This window comes from Falco peregrinus, chromosome 2 (genome assembly GCF_023634155.1).
Source record: "Falco peregrinus isolate bFalPer1 chromosome 2, bFalPer1.pri, whole genome shotgun sequence".
In the NCBI taxonomy this organism is placed as follows: Eukaryota; Metazoa; Chordata; class Aves; order Falconiformes; family Falconidae; genus Falco; species Falco peregrinus.
The window spans coordinates 17,782,540-17,804,050 of record NC_073722.1 but is presented as its reverse complement, the minus strand read 5'-3'; the positions used below and the strand labels follow the sequence as shown (position 1 = coordinate 17,804,050).

At 38.5% G+C, this 21,511-nt stretch overlaps 1 protein-coding gene across 6 annotated transcripts in view; it reads left to right on the top strand.

Annotated features, from left to right (window-relative positions):
- Positions 1-21,511, top strand: part of PTPN13 (protein tyrosine phosphatase non-receptor type 13) — a 126,516-nt gene that overhangs the window by 69,733 nt on the left and 35,272 nt on the right. For 5 of the 6 annotated variants that reach the window (XM_055796983.1, XM_055796985.1, XM_055796981.1 and 2 more), the window contains exons 8-19: positions 1,319-1,414; positions 3,244-3,343; positions 9,743-9,962; positions 11,414-11,488; positions 11,594-11,768; positions 12,739-12,892; positions 13,043-13,181; positions 13,609-13,761; positions 15,141-15,323; positions 16,490-16,652; positions 20,739-21,162; positions 21,331-21,428. In XM_055796983.1, coding sequence (XP_055652958.1) covers positions 1,319-1,414; positions 3,244-3,343; positions 9,743-9,962; positions 11,414-11,488; positions 11,594-11,768; positions 12,739-12,892; positions 13,043-13,181; positions 13,609-13,761; positions 15,141-15,323; positions 16,490-16,652; positions 20,739-21,162; positions 21,331-21,428 — 1,980 coding nt within the window. Of the gene's footprint in view, positions 1-1,318; positions 1,415-3,243; positions 3,344-6,854; positions 7,049-9,742; positions 9,963-11,413; positions 11,489-11,593; positions 11,769-12,738; positions 12,893-13,042; positions 13,182-13,608; positions 13,762-15,140; positions 15,324-16,489; positions 16,653-20,738; positions 21,163-21,330; positions 21,429-21,511 lie in introns of those variants that run through there. The other variant, XM_027795153.2, reaches the window with a different exon arrangement.

Here is a 21,511-nt window from a genome sequence, read left to right as displayed (position 1 = left end):
CTGTACAACCCAAGTGAGATGGTAGAAATAGGAGAATTGCTGGCTTTTAAGGAGGAAGGTTTTGGAAACAGTCCAAAATTAACATGAACTAGACATTATTCTCTGTCTACTGCATTATCTCACATCTTTCCATACCTTTTTCCTATTTGGAGTTTTCCTTGCTCCTGTAAGAAGTCTGAATGAGTAGTGCTGTTGAAAGCATGTCTAACTTGTCCTTTGACCTAATAAAGATTATGCCGCAGGTTTATTGTTCTCACAGGATTTTTCACCAGGTGTTTTGTTTTCTAGATCTGGGAAATTGGAACGTCTGACTTGCTTTTTGCAGCATCCAGGCTCATCTGCTCATGCATTCCCCACTTTGTATTCTTACATTTTATATTCCTTGCTGTAGTGGTGTGCATTTGTCTTCACAATTACGTGCTTTTTCTCTATATCATCACTTTTGCTTTCCAAAACATTAACTGTAGTTGGACCAGAGACAGCCTTCTGCAGATAAAGACACCTAACGTTTTCTCTCACTTAGGCAGTGAAGCACTGGTAATTCCAAAATGTGGGGACTTTTTATTTTGTTTTCTGCTTTTGTGCACGCTATGTGGTTGTTCGTTGGCTTCTGCATAGGAAAGTTTTGGGAGATTGTTGCAAATGTCAAATGCATACCCCTTCTGTGGAGCCCTTTGCCCCAGTATGTTATTTAAAGAATCCATTGAAAGTAGGAACTGAGGCTGCTGTATTTATTTCTCATCACATGCATCTAGCTGTTCTGGTTAATTAAATATCCTGTAAGGGCTTAGTAATTGATTGTTGATCATATTTTGTGGATATCAAAGATGAGTTGAATGAGTTACAGTTTTCCAGTTCCTGTTTTGTCTCTGCGGATATTTTTCTTTTTCATCATGAATGATCTAAGGACTAAGTCCCGGTGGTTGCTTTCTACATGCAAGAAATGCAAGAAGTGTGCACCAAAGGTTTTCATCCATTCTGTTTGCAGGAGGGATTGTTTTTTGTCTTTGGTTTGTTGTTGTGGTTTTTTTTTTAAAATATTAGTTGGAAGTGATGATGAGAGAGCAGTTGAGAGGAGGTGGCTCTTTAAGGATAGTCAAGAAAGGCCAGGCACACTGCAGAACTCTCAGGCTACAGAGAGAGAATGGGACTGCACAGCATCCACTGAGTGTTTGCTTTCAGACTCTATAACTGCATACAGGCATTCAAAAACAATTTGAAAAGTTTTCGAAAAATTTCAAATGTTAATTTCTGTTCAGTTTTTGCATTAGAACTTGTTGCTTTCTTACTCTTCTGATACCCTTATTTAAACTTTCAGAGCCTTTGAGAAGGTACAAATCTTACCACAGCGATGTTTATAGTACTTCGAGTGAAAGTCCATCTGTTATTTCTTCGGAACAAGATTTCAGGCAAGGTAAGACCTGTGTTCAAAAACAAAACAAACAAAACAAAAAAACCCACCAAACCCCACACCCCCCCCCCAAACAACCACACACCCCCAAAATCCCAAACTGAACAAAAAATCCCCAAACAAGCAAAAGTCCTAAAGAAAAAAGTTCAAGATGAAAAATAGACCCCAGAAGTATGAAGTTAAATCTTTAGTGTGAGGCTTGATAATTACCACTAATACAAAGTTGCAAGATGATCTTATGTAATTACAGCATCGTATATAGTTCAGCATAATTGGCAGCCTATTCAGAAATGAGTTTGACGTTTAGCACTCTGGAAGAGAACTTGGTAGGAAAAGTTGGAAATGATTAATTTTTTACTGGAGTGCTTGTTTTAAATAACATGCTGTCTTCAGAGGCACAAAAATTATCAGGTTGTTAGTGTACAATAACAGTAAATTGCAAAAGCTTTATATGGCACATATATGGTTCAATTACTTTTATATTGGTGGGGTTTACTGTGAGGATTAAATAGCTGATAATTTTTAGCCCAAATATTTCAGTGTTATGCAATAGTAGTACATAGTGCAGGCTGTTTGTAAGGTAAATTTAAGAAAGTTCTGTGAGATTAGTGGCTTGAAAAAGCAGGAGATGATACGAAGGGTTGTTAGCTGATACGTGGCCGGAAGGATTTTCTTTACACAGTGGAAGCAGAGCACAGAAGGAAATGCTTGGAGCATTTTTGAAAGAAGTGCTAGAAAGGTGAAAAGAAAGAAGTCAAGAGGAGAGCGCAGTTGATGAACCGATCAGCTTCATTGAATCATTCTAAGTGATGGAGACAAACCATTTGAGGAATGTGAGGAAAGCAAGCAACAGTTAGGAAGCATAGCTGCACCGTATGTGTTCTGTGTGCACAGAATTCCAACCCAGCCTCTCTGTATTTACTGCTCTGTCAGCCTTGCCTTTGTCTATCCTGCAGCTTACTGAGCTAGAAACCTAGTAGTAACAGGTAGCAAAGCTCCTGTAACACATTTTACTTCATTTTCTTGCCATTTAGAACAGGCTGTTTATGTGTTCCGGTCCAAGGTCAACAACTCCTCTATGTTTTTACAGGCAAGAGACCTACTTTTGGGCTACTAGTATAATGTGTTCTGCAAGAGCTCTCTCCTGCTAGCTCTGGTTTTTGAGAGTACAGTAAGAGATGGAAGTGAAGTAGTTAGCAAAACCAAGCTCTTTAAGTGTAGCACCTCGGGTGCTGCTAGAGGAAGACATACCAGCAAAGGAAAAACTATTAGAAGCAGAGGAGCAGATGAGTATATTGCCAAAAGAAAAAAAAAAATACTGTTTTTCATAAAGTGTAAGGAGGAGTCAGATTCCAGGGACAAAAGTGAAATGCAGGAACCTCAGCAATATATATTAGTGGTTTCTTAACTCCCTTCTTGTGCATGATTACCTAGCTGCTCTATTTCTGTTCTGGGGTGGTTTTGTATGATGTCTCTGTCATGTATGTGTCTCAACTCATGGCTGACAAAGAAATGTGTCACTTTGGAAAGGTGTCTGTGCAGTTGGGCAGGGGGGTTATTGTGGTTTCTTTTAGGCCTGCATTAGTACTCTTCTTCAAAGGACTTGTTTAGTGCAGCAATCTTTGTTGAGAGAAGCTATAAGATCGCTTTGAAAATGGAAATCAACTTCATAATGCTAGTTTGTCTAATACTGTAATGACATTGTGCAGAACACATGAATCTGATTCCTTCTAAGTAATCTCATATGACTGATAAGTCCTTGATTTTTAGATGGGATTACTTTGTGTGCTTTGTTGCCCAGTCAGGTATTAATTTGTCTTTTGGTTTGCTAGTGAGAAGAAATGAAGGTTTCAAGAGAGATGATGCCAGTGGTGCTTTGCCAGGTGCAGATGATATCTCCACATCAAGTCAAGCTAATTCTCAGAGGGCAAGGTAAATCCTGTGAAAACATTATGTCTTGGAGTGCTTTGTCTTTATCAAAGACAGTATTCTAAATTTGCCGCTTAGTTTTTCACTCCTATCCCAGCTTCTATTTAGGTTACAAAATTGCATTTTTTACTTGAAAGAAAAAAAGCATTTTAGAATTACATATTGCAGTCTGAAGTAGGAGTCTGGTGATACACTGTGGTGTAGAGGTAAGTATACCAGTTAGGAGTCCAAATTCAGTTCCCATATTTAACAGACTGGGTTGTACCATTATCAAGTTGCTTTATCTGTCAGAATGTTGGGGCTATGTTCTGCTTGGAAATATATTATATATATATATATTTTATATATATATAAAAATATATAATAATTTCTAATTTGATTATACTTTTTCTAAAATAGTTTTGAAAAATGTTGATATTAACGCAGATGAATTGGCATGTGGGTTTTTTTTTCATTTAATAAGGAAATGATAGTTTGCCTATTTCTTTGAAGTAAGCCAAAAGTCATACTTTTGGTTGGTTATTCTGGCAGACTCTTAGTTTGCCTTGTTGTGTTTGGATTCATATTTTTTTTAATACCTCAGCACAGATTAGGCAGGCCAATTCAGTAATTTATGCTTTTTTGAAATTTGTCATGCTGTGTGTTTGAATATTACATCTGTTTGGGGTTTATTTATTCAAGTCCTTTTCATCAACATTGCTTTAAAAAGTAGGTTCTGCTTTGTACATCACTTTAATACAGCATCTCTAGCATCTCTGTACAGAAGAAGCATATCTTGCCATACCTGTTTGGTTTTGAGAGTGGTTCTGTTCTAAATGTTTGAGAATTTTTATTGACATTGACCTTTTGGGTGGAGAATTTTCTTCTTCTAGTCTCTGTCAGACGCCAGATCACCCTCGAATATTTTTTCAAAATGATTCAAATAATTTTTGTAGTAAGGGAAAAAGAAGTAGTAAAAAAAAGACTTTTGTTTTCCCCATCTTCCGTCACCACATTACAACAACAAAGCCCTCTCTTGACAGCTTTTTGCTTTGTTTGGGGTAGATCAGGAGAAAGATGGCAGCTGTGCTCAGTATTTTAGGATATCTAGATGTTTCTGGCATAATTTGGACGGAAATCCTGCTCTATCCTATTGAAGAAGCTTATAGGTATCTGAAGATTCAGAACTGATTCAGGTGATGTGACAAGGCTGTCAAAAATGCCCTCCATGTTCATTTAACATACAGGGTCGTGTGCAGTGAGTAGGGGTTAGAGGCATGCTTTGAACATGGAGGTGAAAATAAGTGAATATCTGCTTCTTGCACTGCACTGTGTGCCTTAAATAGATCTGAATAAGGCAGGGTCACTGAGCTGTGTCTGAGTGCAGATGAACAAGAGAGGGCAGTTACTTGGCAATCTTACAGCTTTTGGTGATCTGCTGAGCAGCTACATTGGTTTTATTACTGCTTGCACATTGCCTGAAAAATGCGAAGTCATCTAGAAATGTGTATTTTGGCATTTCTTGCAGGGGTGAAGTGTTTACGTATTGCTTAGCTGGATCAACACATCTCTGTTGGCAGGAATATGGTATCTATTAATGTAACAGCGTGTGTGTTAAACTGCAGTGTCCAAGCAGGCTTAGAAATCCAGACTGTCTTGACATAGAATTTTGGCTAGTGTATGAGCTTTTAGGGGAAACTTCAAGGTCTTGGGTTACAGGTTTATGTTCCATGTTACACAGTTGAAGAGCTGTAAATTTCTGCTTTGCATTTTATACTGTTTTAGCACCAGACTAAAATGGTGAAATAGATTATTACTACTGTGTGTACAGAATGAGCTGTATAGCAGTATTCACCAAAAGAAAAAAAATAAAACAACAGTAAGTTAAGAAAGCTAAGTCAACCTTCATTCTTCTTTGACTTGAACCCAGGAAAGTTGCCAATTCAAGCTGTAGCTATGCTCCAAAACAAAAAAGCAGTAATTTGTGGATACTGATAGAGAGCTTTCCTTTCTATTTACAAAATGTTTTAGAAACAAAAAGTGGTATGTAAATGAGTCACATTGTTGTAAATGAATCGGGCCTATTATGCAAGTGAAAATACCATGATAAAAGAGTATGTACTTTCTCATGGTTCCTTTTACATTATTTTACTTTGTATTGCTCTGTTAAGACTGGTACCTTTAATGGATATTTGTTTACATATGTGTGAAATCTAGGAGGAAAACTTTGTTTTGTAAGTGCAGTGTAGACTTAAATGTTGTGCTCAATAATGGAATGAATTTTACATGTATGTAACTATGCAGTCTTACTTCAAGGTTTAATATTTTTTTGAATCTCCTATTTCTGCTTCAACTCCTCTCTGTGCCTTTCCTAAAAGATATCACTCTGCACTTGCACAAAAAATGTCATGGCAGGGTACCACAGGTAGTTCTTCACTGATTTTTCATAACTGTTCCCCAGTTTTTATAAGGTGGAAAAGCTTTTTTTTTTTTGTTTTGTTTGTTTTGGTTTTGGTTTTTAATCTAAGTACCAAGCCTGGTAAGTATATCCAAGACTGAAAAATGAGGCTCAGCTCCTGAAAGCTAGTTTTACTAGCTTTATTTGTAGATCCGTTGAGAAACAGGAAAGCAACCATCAGGAGAATTTGGTCCTAAAATAGTACTTAGATAATATCTCTGTTAATTATGTGAGCTGAATAGAAACCGGTGTGTGCTCTTGGTCTTGCTTTCCAACAGCTGTTAAACTTTACAGTGCTAGCAAGTGTGAAAAGCAATACCATCAAAGATGGTAGCTAGTTAAACAGGGAGATTTCTAAGAAAGTAACTTAGGTTTTTTTCCACATCTTTGCATGTTGCTGCTTTAAAATGTCTTGTGCTGTAGAAGACCATGGCTTTTATAACTTTAGAAACATAAGCTTTCAAAGTAAAACTGTTAATAACAAGTAGTTCCAAGGAGCAGATTCACAGAGTTTACATTTTTTGACTGGTAGTTTGATTTCATAGTTTGGGGAAGTATGTGCAACTTAATTCATTGCTTGAATTCCATTAGCACTTGGGAGCAAGTTTCAGTGTTTTTCTCTGTGTTCAGAGATACCATCTATACTTCAGTACATAATTTACTGCTCCTGTGGCATGTCCTTAGAGGCAGTCTGCTTAGTTATCCATGGAATTATCCTTGTAAAACTGAGTTGTCAATCAAATAGGGGGATTTGGATTTGAGAGAGTCTGCCACCAATATTTTAAAAAAACAGTGAAGCTGTTCAGAATTATCAGCCAATACAACTTGTGCTGTTTGGGTGGGCTGGCCTGCTCTTAAACTAGCATAAGCCATAGATTCTTCTGTATTATGCTCAGAGTACACTCAAACCCTTCTCTGTGATTGTTGTTATCCTTTAAACTTCTTGGAATGCTTTCCTCATGGCAATGTATACTTGTGTCTGTGTTTCCTCTTTGCTTCTTGTATTCCTTATTCCCTCCCCCTCTTTTTGTTTTTCTTCCTTTACTGTTTCTTCCTTTTTCTCTCTAGGAGCAGCAGCTGACATGGATCTCTTCCTTCTGTTGCCTTTTCCTTCCACTAGATCTCATTTCCATATCCTTCCTACCTTACCAAAAGGCATCCATCTTTCCCAGTCTATTCCTGACCTTTCCACTGCACTAATCATTAGAGAATGCCTGCCTCCTTCCCTTCTTCCAACTTCCTTCTCTGATCCAATGCCTGCTAATTTCTCGGTAAGTACACTAGGTGAGGAGTTAATCGCTTCCCTCTTTTGTAGGAATCAGCCTTCCAAGTGATTGCTCTCAGTACTGTCTTCAGGTTAATAAAGTAGCTCTGAGATTCTGGTTTGCAGTCAGACATTGATGAAAATACAGAGTAGCAGCCAAGTACTTGTCTGATGATATACCGTAGGAAACTTATTTTTATGTTGTTATGTGTTAGGAATGTAATTTGGTGGGGTTTCTTTAAATACTTTTTTGTTGGAGTAATAATACTTGCATATTCTGAACTTCATGGAAGAGCTCTGCCTGTATCTGTTAACAGTATCTCCTCTTCTGTAGAATGAGAGATGCATTCCTTGTCTTGGAACTTAAGAGTGCATCATGCTGATACCCTCCATAGAAGACTGACACTGACAAAGCCAGAGTTAGTTATACTTAAACCAGGATGCTGAAGCATGCTGATTCCTGGTTGGTTTATATACTAAATTAGGACAATTTTTAAACCATTAGGCTTTTGAGCTTCCTCCCTGGACATCCCACAACCACCCCAATTTTCAGAGAAACTAATAGATGTCAACAAAGATGATAAACTAACATAATGATAATACTTGACACTAACTTTTTATTGCACAGAACCATATGTTATTAAAAAGGCAAAACTTTTTTTCTGCAGTAGAGTTTTAGTTTTTCACATTAGCAAGTGTTTTCAGATACAGCCAGCTGCAATATGTGTATCTTTTTCTAGAATCTTTGATAATTCGTAGATATTTATGTTCGGAAAGTGTTTGGTTTTGTCTTATATCAGAGCCCATCCTTAGACCTTCATCTGAAGGACGCTTGTGGGTGTATTTAACTTGGTTCACTGTGAATGTTCCCACAGGTGTTGATCTTAATAAGCTTCTCCTCGGTGAAAAGCTGAGCATGTGCACAAGTCTTTGCAGGTCTGAGGCCTTTTCTCATTACTTTGTCCTTTTAGGTGCACATTAAGTCTGTTGCAGAAGGGAATAGAGGAGGAATAAGGGAAGCGATGCTATGAAAGCTCTGCACAATGGAAGGGATAATGGGCTTACATTAATACATTTTCTGTGACTACTCTAGATCTTCCCTGAAATTCCATTTGAGGAACTTCAGCATTGTTTTGCTCAGATTTTGGTGCATTACTGGCGTAAATCAAGAGAATGGGATGCACTTTCCATACTACTGGCATTCTTTATAAACTTTGCTGTAAAAAGATGAAAAAAAAAATTTGAAGTATTCTCCACCAGTTAGCATAGACAACTGTACAGCCTGAACAGGTACATTTTCTCTTAGTTTATTAGCTGCTGTGTCATTCACCAAACATATCTTCAGGTTCTTTTTAAAAAAATATAAACTTAATGTCTTTTTAAAAGTCTGTACATTACCTTTTACTACAGAGGGCGGTGTCAGTGTCAGCGCAGGGCTTACTCTATATTTATCTGTATTCCTAAACTTCAGTGCAATGATGTGCAGGCTTTAAAACACTTTCTTTGCTCTTTCATGTTTTTCATTACTCCAGCATACCATCTACAGTAACACTTAGCTTAGAATTGCTAGAGGTGTTTTTTGGAGGATGAAATTCTTGTTAGTTTATCCTGTCCATTTGTGTTTAAAAATTGCCTCTGTATAGTTACGTTAGCAAAGGTAGAACATGTTTTTTTCTTGTTTTAGGACTTCTAAAGAAGCTTTGATTGGTTTATATTTAGTTTGGGGTTTAAAGGTGTTTTTCTGTAAGCATGGGACAGAGGGAGGGGAGTGGAAATTGGTTTTGTTTTTCTTGGATTTTTCCTTTCATCACATTTCTTAATTGCTTGATTTTCAAATAAAGAATGGATTTTTTTCACCCAAAATAGGATACGGATTTCTTCCACAGAGAATAAATAAATAATGGTAGGACATTTGAGATCTATGTCCGCTGTGTTTTTCAGAAATACTGATGGGTTTTTGTTGTTTGGTTTGTTGTTTTCTTTTTTCCCCTTCGGATTATTGATTTGGACTTTTAATTTATTTTTTGTGGTGGTGGCTGTGTATCAGCCAAGCCATTCATAGGAATTTAAAAGAAAAGGATTTTTTTTTTTCAGCAAAATAAGATGATGAAAACATCAGAGTATGATATTTAGAATAACCTAGTATATCGGATGTTGAGATATATAGCATATTTATATAAATATTTCAAGCTATACTACTGTTCAGGAAAAATCAGGGAATAGGTGACAGTGCTGTGCAAAGAGTTCATAAAGAATTATTACAGAGAAAGTGATTGGAACAATACTTATAAAAGTACACTATTTTAGGTTTTTTTTAACAGCATATTTTTGAACATGCCTTTTACACAAGTCCCTGCTTGAACAGAGAAGTTAAGGTATTTTCAAAGCATTAATCTTTTTCTTCCTCCTGTGTGTTCACTGGGTTTGTAGTGTCAAGTATTTTTTAGACTGCAGCTGAGCCTTTATTTTCATATGAATAAATGACAAGCAGCTGTAGAGACTTGGCATGTTTTCTCACTTTCTGTATTGATGGATTGCTGTAATGTGCAAACTTCCTGGCTGCTGAATAAATGTTGTGTTTAAAATAGTATTTGATAACTAGTTTTTGTGTTCTGGGTTTCCACTTACCTAAGTGCTTAAAGCAGCAGAATGCATTAGGCATGCCTACAAATGTCTTTCATCCCCTTTGACTATACTCTAGGCAACATGAAGCACCGTTTGAAGGCAATCTGATAAGTCAAGAAGTGATGCTAAAGCGTCAGGAAGAAGAAATGATGCAACTGCAAGCTAGAATGGCTCTCAGGCAGTCCCGACCTAACCTCTACCCAGGAGATGCAATTAGGTCCTCAATGCTTGACATGACTAGAGATCCGCTGAGAGAAATAGCCCTGGAAACAGCCATGACGCAAAGAAAACTGAGGGTAATGCCCTGATCTCAGGTGAACTCTGATTTTCATTGAAACAGAGCAGAAACTGTAATATGAGGGATTAATAAACGGGATCCTGTAATAAACAGTCATCAACAGATGAAATGCTAGGTGTTTGGTGTTGCCCTGATAGGAAAGACCTACTCTGCCAGGGTAAACTTCTGAGATTTTGTGGCATTAGTGGCTACATAGGCTACTAGTATCAAGAGATGCTAGAACAGACAGCTAGCCTTGACTAAAGTTTGCATGATCAAACAATAAAGTGGCCTAACAAAGGTAAGGGGTAGTTTTCTCCTGTATTCTGTGTTGTTTTCAACCATTTTGGTTTGCATTTATTTTAGTAGAATGTGGATGTGTCCCACCAGCATAAAAGGTTATTAAATCGGCAAGATGAGAAGGTAAAGAAAGGCAGAAAGGATTCATTTGACTCTTGGGTTCACACTGAATCACAAACTCTCCTTTCTTTTCCCAGTTGTCTTGGTCTGTGAATGAAATGTCAGATTGCAGAGAAAGAGGGGGACAGAGGTATAGGTAAATAGAGTCACTGATGTTTAGAAGAGATGATGACTTGATGCCCTCTGCTGCTGCTTTCAGTGAACTGGATTTATTTTTTATTTAATTTTTTTTTTTAAGGATGGGAAAACTTGAAACAACTCAAGTGAATTTGCTGTCCTAATCCAGGATAATAGTTCCTGTATCTGTCTCCAGTTCACAGCAGTTTGACCAGTTAGTTCATGTAGGCTTTAACTAACCAGGTTGGCTCCCCCCGGCCCTTAAGAAGTTCATGTGTAGATGTTTTACATAAAGTACACAGTATGTACTAGGCAGTAGCCAGTGAAGGTTTTCCCTCAGAAGGTGATTCTTGTGTCACTTTTTTAATGCGGTATTGGAGTGGGTATCGTGCAGAGGACTTCCTTTAACAGTTTGGACAGGTAACCTCCTGTAGTTTACAAGGTGAATTAGTAGAATGTTTATTTGTGTACAGGCTGACAGAAACTGGCCAGGATCTCTAACTGAACCCAGCAGAGATGAGACTTGTGTGTCACAGGCAGAGATTTGTCAAGGCAGGATTGCCACCAATGCAGAAAACCTTAGTACTATCAGGCAGTTGCTTACTGACATAAGCCCACATGGCCCAAATAGGCAACCCACACCCTGTATTTTAAAGGAAGACAAATAATGTTACGGTGTTGGCTTTTTGCCCAGCAAAGGAAGGAAAATACACAAAGTGACAGTGTCACCAGTGCTGTAGCTTGCCATTGGTGTCTAGTACACGTGCTGGCAAAATCAGGTTCTTTAGACTTACCAGCTCATGGGAGAAATTAAGTACAGTATTCAAGTTTCAGCCTTTTGTTCCTCTTTGACGTTTCCAGGGCAGGAGTTAACTGTGCATCAGTTTGTTGTTCCAGCAACACGATGTTCATTCATACTCTTGTGATTTGCAGAACTTCTTTGGCCCAGAGTTTGTGAAAATGACGATTGAGCCATTCATCTCCTTGGATCTACCAAAGTCCATCTTGGTAAGAAAGGGGCTATTCAGCAGTGACAGGGAAAGTATGTTAAGCCAACAAATGTGCTTTTATCACAAGTGTGAATGTTGGGATATTTTATTCCACAAAATGCAGACTAAGAAAGGGAAGAATGATGACACAAGGCGAAAAGTAAATGTGATGCTTCTAAGTGGGCAGAAGCTGGAACTGACCTGTGATACCAAAACGATATGTAAAGATGTCTTTGATATGGTTGTTGCCCATATTGGCTTGGTGGAACATCACTTTTTTGGATTGGCTACTTTAAGAGGTAAGGAGGAAGATTTGATGCAGCTGGCAGGTACAGAATAAAAAGAATTAGCTACATGGTGTTGAGAAAAGATAAGCAAAGACTGCCTGGCATCTACAAAGCATTTTCTTTGAGTTATGTTCTCTTCTATTGAGGCAAAATACATTCCTCAGTGAAGAGCAACTTCACACAATAAAATTCTGCATTTGCCTGAGCAATGACAGCTCATCCTGGGCAGCCTTTGGTTACTGAGTTTTTTCTTCCCTGCTGTTTGTTGCCTTCACTCTTAACTACTAGTACCCTTCAGAGGACCGAAAGGGCTTTGGGTTCGGTTAATATGCCATAGGCAATGTTGCAGCCTGTTGCGGAGGCAGATCCATTGGGATGCATAGGAGGGCCCCTTGTGTAGAGGGAGTTGCCTTGAGAAAAAAGAATTTGCTCCTGAGCTGTTAATTTTTCACTATTAGAACAGATGAGAAGTTGGCAGAACTAACAGTGTTCAGACCCAAGTTTCTTGTCAGCACATCTCACAGGCTGTTGCAGAACCATAGCTCTCAAAATACTGGCATGAGATAGAAGCACTTAGCAGCCCAAGAGCTTACTCTATCCGTGCAGGCTTCTGATGCTCTTGGTAATTTAGTTCCCTTGAAAGCATTTTGCAGAAATGTAAATGGGACAGAAGTAGTAAGAGAGGAAAGGAATTATATATTTTGGATTTCCTGTGGAATAAGTAATTTGAAATTTTAAAGAAATCATGGAAGGTAACTTTTCTTCCCCCCCCCCCCCCCATCTTTGGGATAACCATAAAATTATTTCTTCTGCCCTTATCCAGTGTTCCTTTTAATAGCTATTAGACCGTTGTTAGTCAACAGAAGACCTTACTGTTCAAAACCGAATTCCGGAATTATAAATCTGTTCTTGATGGTCCAGTTGGAGAAAGTTTTGGTTTTAATGTTTTTACCCATGTGCTTTCCTTTAACGTTCGTGGCAGACAATGAATTTTTCTTCGTTGATCCTGACATAAAGCTAAGTAAAGTAGCTCCAGAAGGATGGAAGGAAGAACCAAAGAAAAAGAACAAGCCCCCTGTCAACTTCACTCTGTTTTTTCGCATAAAGTTTTTTGTGGATGATGTCAGTCTTATACAGTGAGTGTATGAAATTTTTTTTAACCCCTTAAGCTATAAGTTTATGGATAAAAATTGGAATCAAATACTGGAAATTTACTATAACAAGAAGAATACCAACAGTGGTGTGGCGGTTTTTTTTGTGGTTTTTCTTTTGTTTTCCTGTTCTAGGCATACGCTGACTTGTCACCAATATTACCTACAGTTGCGGAAGGACATCCTGGAAGACAGGATGCACTGTGATGATGAGACAGCCTTTTTATTAGCATCTCTAGCTCTCCAAGCTGAGTATGGAGATTACCAGGCAGAGGTACACCATCAAATTTCACCTTTGAGAAACTGTGTTCTTGCCGCTTAAAGAATGGACTGTGAACTGCCACATGTACTTCACAGCTCTGCCCTGGTCCGGAAGCTCAGCTGATATGCTGTTGGCAGTTTTTGCTGTGGGCAAGTTTTCTTTTAGTCTAACACAGGGCTGTTGTAGAATCTAGTTCAAGATCTGGGTGTTGAACCCTCTCGCTTCAGTGGAGGTAGTCAGCCTTGAATAGGAAGAAACCCTATGTGAAATTAGGCTGTGGGTCAGGGTTGAAATTTCGAATCCCTCCCCTTACTCAGAATCATGTGATTCTATGATTGAGTTGTAGTGTATGATTCTTTGTAAAATGAATGTTTATGCTTCATTTGTGCTCATAGAGTAGTGTATGGAGATGCTGTTACAAAAATGTTTTGTCTTGTAGGTGCATGGCATGTCATATTTCAGACTAGAACACTATGTCCCGGCTAGAGTGCTGGAGAAACTAGATCTGTCCTACATCAAGGAAGAGCTGCCAAAATTGCACAGCACTTACGTGGGTGCATCTGAAAAAGAGACAGAATTAGAGTTTTTGAAGGTAAATGTGCAGCAGTTTGCTTCCTTAATCTGTGATGTAAGAAATGCCTTGTGGCAGTATGGGTGTATTGACTTCAAGCAAATGTACAGAACAACTTAGGATCTGAATAACACTACAAGGAAGAAAGCTGAAAAGGTCTTCTCAAAAGACACGTCATTACAAGTGAAAAGAGTTCGTAATAGATGGGAAGGAAGTCCTTTCACTTTTTTTTCCAATCAGTAGTCTTCCTGCTTTAGCTCAAACTAGTTAAAGGAGTTATTGATCCTAGTGTTTACTCTAAAGGAAGCTATGACTGTGAGGCAGCACACCCTGTGTTCCCTACATCCTTGGTTCTTCCTGTTCAGAAAAAACCCAGTCTCAATTATGAAAAGTTTTGTTACAGCTAACACTGTTCATAGTGCTTGGTATGAAGCAAGCCAGAAGTGTTATCAAGCAGACTTCCCTGTGCAGGTACTATGTAAGATGATGGGAAAACTAATCACAGATACATTTTGTTTATTCTAAAAGGACCCAGTAAGAAATGTAATTCAGGGGTTTGCTGCCATTGTTTGTAAAATAAACATTAGGTCCTGCCTTGACGCAATGGCTGCAAACAAGTTCAGGGGTTGACTGTTTGCTGCTGAGACACTGGATAACCATTACACTGCAATTCCACAGTCTCTTTGAGAAGGTGATGGAAGAGGCACTCAGCTGACTGCCCCTTCTAAGGCTGTTTCTCCTTTGGCAGAAGTGTTCTTTTAGTTTAACCACAGGGGGCAAGAGCAGAGAACTTGATGCTAGCTAAACCTAGTCTGACTGAGAGTGGGGTGGGGAGAGCAGTTAGGTTCCCTTGTTTGATTTGTTACATCAATCCCTTATGACAGTACTGAAGAGACAGCGGGAATGGATGGCTGGGAGTGCAAAGTAAGTGGAACTGCATCTTTTGACAGTTATGATGCCTTAATGTGATCACAGACTTGCAGTGTTAATTTAATTCTGTTTTTAAGAAACCTGTCAATAACAAGTGTATCCCGGGTAGTTACAGTTTATTGCCAGCAATTGATTTCTGCAAGTTTGATATACTTACAGGCGTTCTTGATTCATACTTTCATTATTTGATTTTAATAAATGCTAGGTTCATTTGCTGTAGTGTTTGGCAGGTCGAGAGATATCACCAAGACTTACGACCCTGTAGGGCAGCTGATGTCTCTGTTGTAACATCCGTAAACTGTCAGTGGAATCACCAGGCAGAGAGTAATCTTTTTTCTAAAATCCATATATATAGATATGCATTTATTAAAATACTTACATAGAGGTATCTTAGTTATATAGAGGTATAAAAAACTTATAATAGCCTTAACTTCATATTCTTAGAAGTCTTATTGCATTGATTTGTACAGTTGTGTCAGAGGCTCACGGAATATGGGGTTCATCTTCATCATGTGTTGCCTGAGAAGAAATCCCAAACAGGTATCCTTCTGGGAGTGTGCTCCAAAGGAGTTGTTATTTTTGAAGTTCACAATGGTGCCCGCACACCTGTACTACGCTTCCCATGGAGAGAGACCAAGAAAATATCCTTTAGTGTAAGTTGGTTTCTCTTCCTCTCTGTGTATACATATGTATTATTTGTATCTCCAGATACTCATTTTTGTGTGTGTGTAATTTTTGCCAATTAAGCTGCTGTTTTACAACATAATATGACTACATTATGTGGCTAAGCTGTGTTGTGTTACGGGATTGAAATAGGAGTTTTGATGTTTTAAAGATTTATTTTTTTAATTAGCTTGCATTCTATGCCTCTGAGGTTCCAGCACCTGTATTGTGGCAAATCTGTATTGATGTGAAATGTGGCTTCCCTGCCTGTAAGGAAAGAGCTATTATGAAGATAAATCAAGGACTGCTCTTAGCATGGGAAGCAGCTCTGCCCATTTGCTGCATTTCTGGGTAATCCACCTGTGCTGGCATATGGGACATGGGTAGTGAAGGGGCACTGGAGTAAGAATCCTGTACTAGAGGACTGAGTACTGGCATTTGCCAGTGTAACTAGGAGATGCACCTATGTTGCTTTTAAGTTGTTATATTTCCAAGAGTAGTTAAGTTAAATGATAATGGGTGATGGGCTGAGACATGAACTGGACATTACCAGCCAACTTTAGCGGGTAATCCATAATCTGGTGGTCATGTGTCAGTTCTTAATGAGGTGTTCAGCCTCAAATACTTACCTTTATATAGGTATTGAAAACAGTACTTCAGTCTGATACCTTATCAAAAAGCTACAGCCTGTTTTATTTGTGATATGATTTTAAGTAGAATTGATAAATTGAAGTTTAAAAATTACAAAAAAGATAAATTTAAGATCTGGAACATTAACTGATAGATTTCATAATTAGATAGGCATCTAGTTCTTTTCCTTTTGAGGGGAAACACCCCTTGTGACTTCCTCAGACGCTTTTGAAAACCCCGTCTTGAAAAATTTAATAGTACTGGTTGCCGTTAGTCAGCACTAATAGTAATAGGGACAGATTGAATAATAACAAAACTATGGTGTGAGCTAGCCCAGAAGTAGCTTTACAGTGTTACTTTGTAAATCTCAAATTACTTTCAGCACCTATGTTAACAGAAGTCTCTCCTATCAGTGCCTTTTGCTTCAGGAAAGTTTTGAGTGCTCTGACTGCACAAACACACACAAAATTCTTTGTAGGCTAAAAGAAATCATTATCTTCAACTTTTTTCTTTCTCCATTGTGTAGAAGAAGAAAATAACTTTGCAGAACACATCAGATGGTATCAAGCATGCATTTCAGACTGACAATAGTAAGACTTGCCAATACCTTTTGCATCTCTGCTCTTCCCAGCATAAGTTCCAACTACAGATGAGAACCAGGCAGAGCAACCAAGACACTCAGGACATTGGTAAGGACTGTGGTGCTGTGTTGGGGTTTAATAGCAATCTATATGTATTTTTGTAAGGAGTTGAAAAACTAAACTTGAGCTTCAGTAATTCTGCTGGGTGCTACATATGTGAAGCTCTGCGTTTGGCAGGTTTATACTATAAAGAGAATCTACTAGCTATGTTTGTTTAGGTTTTGTTTAAGGGGAAAAAAAGAGTTGACAGATCACACAGAGCTGGCGTACAGCAGCTGCTTTAAAATAAAGAGAATCTAAGAATAGGTCAGTAATAGTATTTTCCTATTTAATTAATGGCTTTTGGCTTTTTTCAGAAAGAACTTGGAAGATATTTCAATAGTAGGATTTTTACATTTTGCTTAATATGAAATGAATTGGTTTGATAATGTGGAATTACAGATAAAATGGTGTTATCATGCGAGGGCAAATACAGTAGGGAACATTTCATGATGCTGCATCTGTAAGCTGTGAGTGTAGCTGTCTTTATTCCCCTTAATGAGTGGTGAACCTAGTAAGGAACACACTGATGCGAGTCAATTTTCTTCAGAATTGCCATCTAATATGTGTGTATAATAGGAAGTGTGAAGATGTTCTTTTTAGATGTAAACTATTAATTGGAAAATGCAGTCATTGAAAAAACCCTCTGTACTAGTTTCTTCACTGTTTGGAGCAGAGCTCACTTGGTTGGCTGGCCTTCAGCACAGCCTGGAAGTGCTATTTTGGTCAGTCTGCCTGCTCATTCTTTCTTTGTTCCCTGTTTTTTATCTGTCTGCATTCCAGTTGCTCTTAATCCAAATTTCCACCAGTGTAGCTGGAATGGAGTTTGACCCCATTGCTCTGGAGATTGTGAACTCTTAATTAAAAAAAAAGGGGGGGGGGGGGGGGGGATGGGGGACGGGACGTGGCAAATATGCAGCCTTTTTTCTGTTATGTTGGGCTCAACCAGCTTAGTGCAGAGAAATAGGATGAAGTGACTTGCAGCCCTTGTACCATTCTCTAACTTGGCACTTGCTTATCCTGAATTGCAAAGGCTTTCTTGGCTAGGCAAACTTGGTTGCTCTTACAGATGCAGTATGTGTTGTGCTTTGAGAGTCTGGAAAATAACAGTTTGCTTCTGCGTAGTGCAGATCACTTGGAATTCAGAGGTCTCAAATTTCATCAATCATTCATAATCAGGAGCAATTACATCAGTATTATGATTAATTCTGTTACACTGGGTTATTAAAAGTAAAAACAATTGAAACAAAGTTTGTTTCTGTCATAACTTTACTGATCTAAATTGATAAGCCATGCTTCTCTTTCCTGCATATATATATATATATATATGCATATAGCAATAGAGATACTAGAATAGTATTTATAAAACGTGAATTATTGTAATATGGGTAAGAGAAAACAATGATAAAGCAGCCAGTCCAAATAGCATATTAATTATGTAAGTACTACTTTTCTCTTTTAGAGCAGCGAAATCCCAGGCAGTATTTGGGAAGCATTATTCTTAGCCTTCAGGAGCATCAAGCATTTTATTTTTTTTTCTCCCCAGAGTCCTTAAAGTGTCAGTAAAAACTGGGGGTTGGGAAGCACTCAGCAAAACTAAAAAAATGGGCTGATGAAAATATTATTAACTCATGGCTGAAAACCACAGGAAGCGTATGTTTTGAAGGTTTCTTACTTAAAGACTGATTTTGGGTTAACGCCACAGTGAACACAAGCATGTGTCCATAACATTTGCAGTGTTCATAGGGTGGAGTAGCAGATTTCAGAAGATTAGTATGTGTTGGAAGATTATGTAAAAAGACATGGTTACAGTGTCTTGCAAGACTCACCTTGATTTCAGCCAATGAATGGATGTAATATTTTGAGACAAGGGGGAGAAAACCTGGCGTGTGTGGTGTCAGTGAACAAATTTTCATGGAACATTAGCAACAGAGGATGGAGGCATAAGGGAGAACACTTTATAGCCCCTGTGGATATACTGTGACATGTTTTTCGCTTATTGCACAATGTCTTCAGTGACCTGGGAGAAACCATATTAACACATGCATATCTGGTAGAAAGAATTAGGCTTGGAAAACTAAAGGAAAAAGCCTTTTAAATAGCATTCTTTCTGCATAAATAGAAAGAGATGAGTCACAATGTTTAAAACAAAAAGAAAAAAAATATTAGCAATTTTATAGGACATAAGAAAGGAAATAAGGTATAACATGAGGAGTGATGGTTTCTTTTTTGCACAGTTCCTGTGGCCATGCAGCGAACAGGACTAAGCACTAAGTTTTAAGATGGATGTTTGGATTCTTGAAAAAGCATATGGAAAACCACAAAGACGAAGTGAGGGTTAAGTCAGCCTTAAAAAAGATGAGTTATGAGCACCTGAGAATTTTCAGTGAAGGGGTTCGTAGAAGGTGAGAAAGGTCTAATGTCTAGGTAGGTAATGATGTGAAAGTATTCTCCTGAAATCCATAGGGAAATCTTGTTTGGTGTTTGCAGAGGGCAAGTACATCAAGAGAAGAAATATTAGAATATTTTACTAAGGTACTCTTCCCCAGGATGGGAACACGACAAGAGCAAGTGTCCTTGATAGCTTTTGTCAGTGTCAGGAAACTTGTGATTTGTGGATCTTTGGTCTTGGCTGAGCAAAACCATTCTTATGTGGCTCATCTAGTCTGTCTGGTGGCTATGGCTAGGGGAGGTATTTGGTCTAAGTAAGGAAGTGGTAGTCATATACTAGTTCACCTTTAAAAAGGACCAAAAAAAATACCTTCCACAACTAAATCTTCTCAATCTGTAAGCCTGTTATAGAGGAAGCATGAGTTACTGTGGCAATTAATTCCTACCCTAGGTATTGGTGTAAGGAATGTCTTATTAGAACGGCAGTGCTGAGTTGCATTTGCCAAATACACTCTTCAATGGTGAATATGAATGATGTGTACCAAAAAGTAGCATTCCTCTTTTGAATTATGGTGCAGCTTCCTAGAGCAGCTTCTTTCCTAGCTTAAAAAAAAAAAAAAACACTAGTTAACCCTAAGTCAGAGATACATACGCAGTTGAGGATTGCTTTTCTCAGACTTCCCTGTGAACTGACTTTAAGACATCAGTGAAGTTTATGAAGGGTTCAGATGGCCTGACTTCCTTTAAAGGCTCTAACCAGCAAACATGTTGCCACAACTTACCAAGTTTCTGTGTGAGAGCCAAGCCACAGGAACTTAACTGCTAGCCTTAGGAGACAGTTAGGCTAATAGAAATGAGCCCTGCTCAGCTTTGCTTTGAATTTAAGAGTGGGTTAGGCTAAGTTGTGTTATTTTGCATTTGTTTTCAGCTAAGAACATCCACCCAGACAGTTCCCACGACTTCAGCTGACAGTGATTTAGTTACAATCCAAAACCTGTTTCTCTCTGCTGCTTAAGGGAATCCTAGTTCATGAGTCAAAAAGGCTGACAAACCCCAGTCAACGCTTCATTCTGTGCTAAAACATTTAGGATGTTTCTGGCAGGGGAAGTCCTCAAGTGTGCCTGAGTGAACTGGTGCTCTTTAACTGGGTAGAGATGCTGCCAAACCCCTGTGACACTGCAGCTGGATCGTAAGGGACTCATGAGAAAAAAACCCAAGCAATGGGTGGATGGAAGTTGGTAGGAATCTGGTAGTGTAGAGGTGGGGGAGCCCTATTTGTTCAAATTCTGAAGAAGACTTGTATGAGCAGGTTAAAGGAAGTGTAGTCTTCCAGGTCACTTGGCTTGAGGATATTGCTTGCTTTGCAGAGATGTGCCTGTATATAAGGCGCAGCAGTTTAACAGGGAATCTGAGTCTTCATACTCACAAGAGGATAAATATTCTGCTATTAAATGGTTTTGAACTTCAGCTTAGTAGATGGTCAGGTAAGTGTAATGTCATGAACTCCAGTCTTTGCTCCTTGAGTAGACTACATGATGGTTGTTTATATGTACCTGATAATGGTACATATGTCTCAGTGTCTAGAGAAAATAGGGTTTGTGTGAGCTGGTTGTTTAAAAATACATAGTTTATACAGCGGAGCTAGTATGACCTTGTGTAACTTAACTTTGGTTTTTGTTTTGTTTTTTTAAAAAATATCCACAGAAAGGGCTTCATTTAGGAGCCTAAACCTCCACGCAGACTCTGTCAAAGGTTTCAACATGGGACGAGCAATCAGTACCGGTAGCCTGGCCAGCAGCACTTTGAACCGACTTGCCGTTCGACCTCTGTCTGTTCAAGCAGAGATTCTGAAGAGGCTGTCCTGCTCTGAGCTCTCACTCTTCCAGCCACTTCCTGGCTCTTCAAAGGACAAGAACGAGAAGACTCCGTGGGAGGAAAGACCCAGGGTTATGAGCAAGTCATTTCACGATCTGAGTCAGAGCCACATCTCAGTTTACCCCCCAAGGAAAAATATTATTACTGCTTTGGACTCTTCCCCCCAAAAAATAGAAGACATAATGGGAAGAGTCTTTCAGCAAATGCCAAAATTTGATACTGGATCAGCAACAGGAGCATTAAAACTGAGCAAGTAAGAGTCTCTATGACCACCCTGCAATATCTTTGTGTACAGTCAATGTACATTTTGCATCAGTTTTGATTTATTATTCATACTATTATTTTATTACATTGATCCTTCCCTCTCCCAACTTCCTTTTCCCTCTTGTCTGGTTCCCCTTCTCTCCTTCTCCCCTTTAAGTTCAAAATCTCATGCAGGTTTAAGTAGAAGCCCTGAAAGAAAGAAAAACGAATCAGACTCATCATCCATTGAAGATACCGGTCAAGCCTATGTTGTAGGTCAGCATGCAAAAAATAATATTACTTTATTTACTAACTAACCTCTAAAGCTGCTTTGGGTGTAATGCTTTGATACATTGATT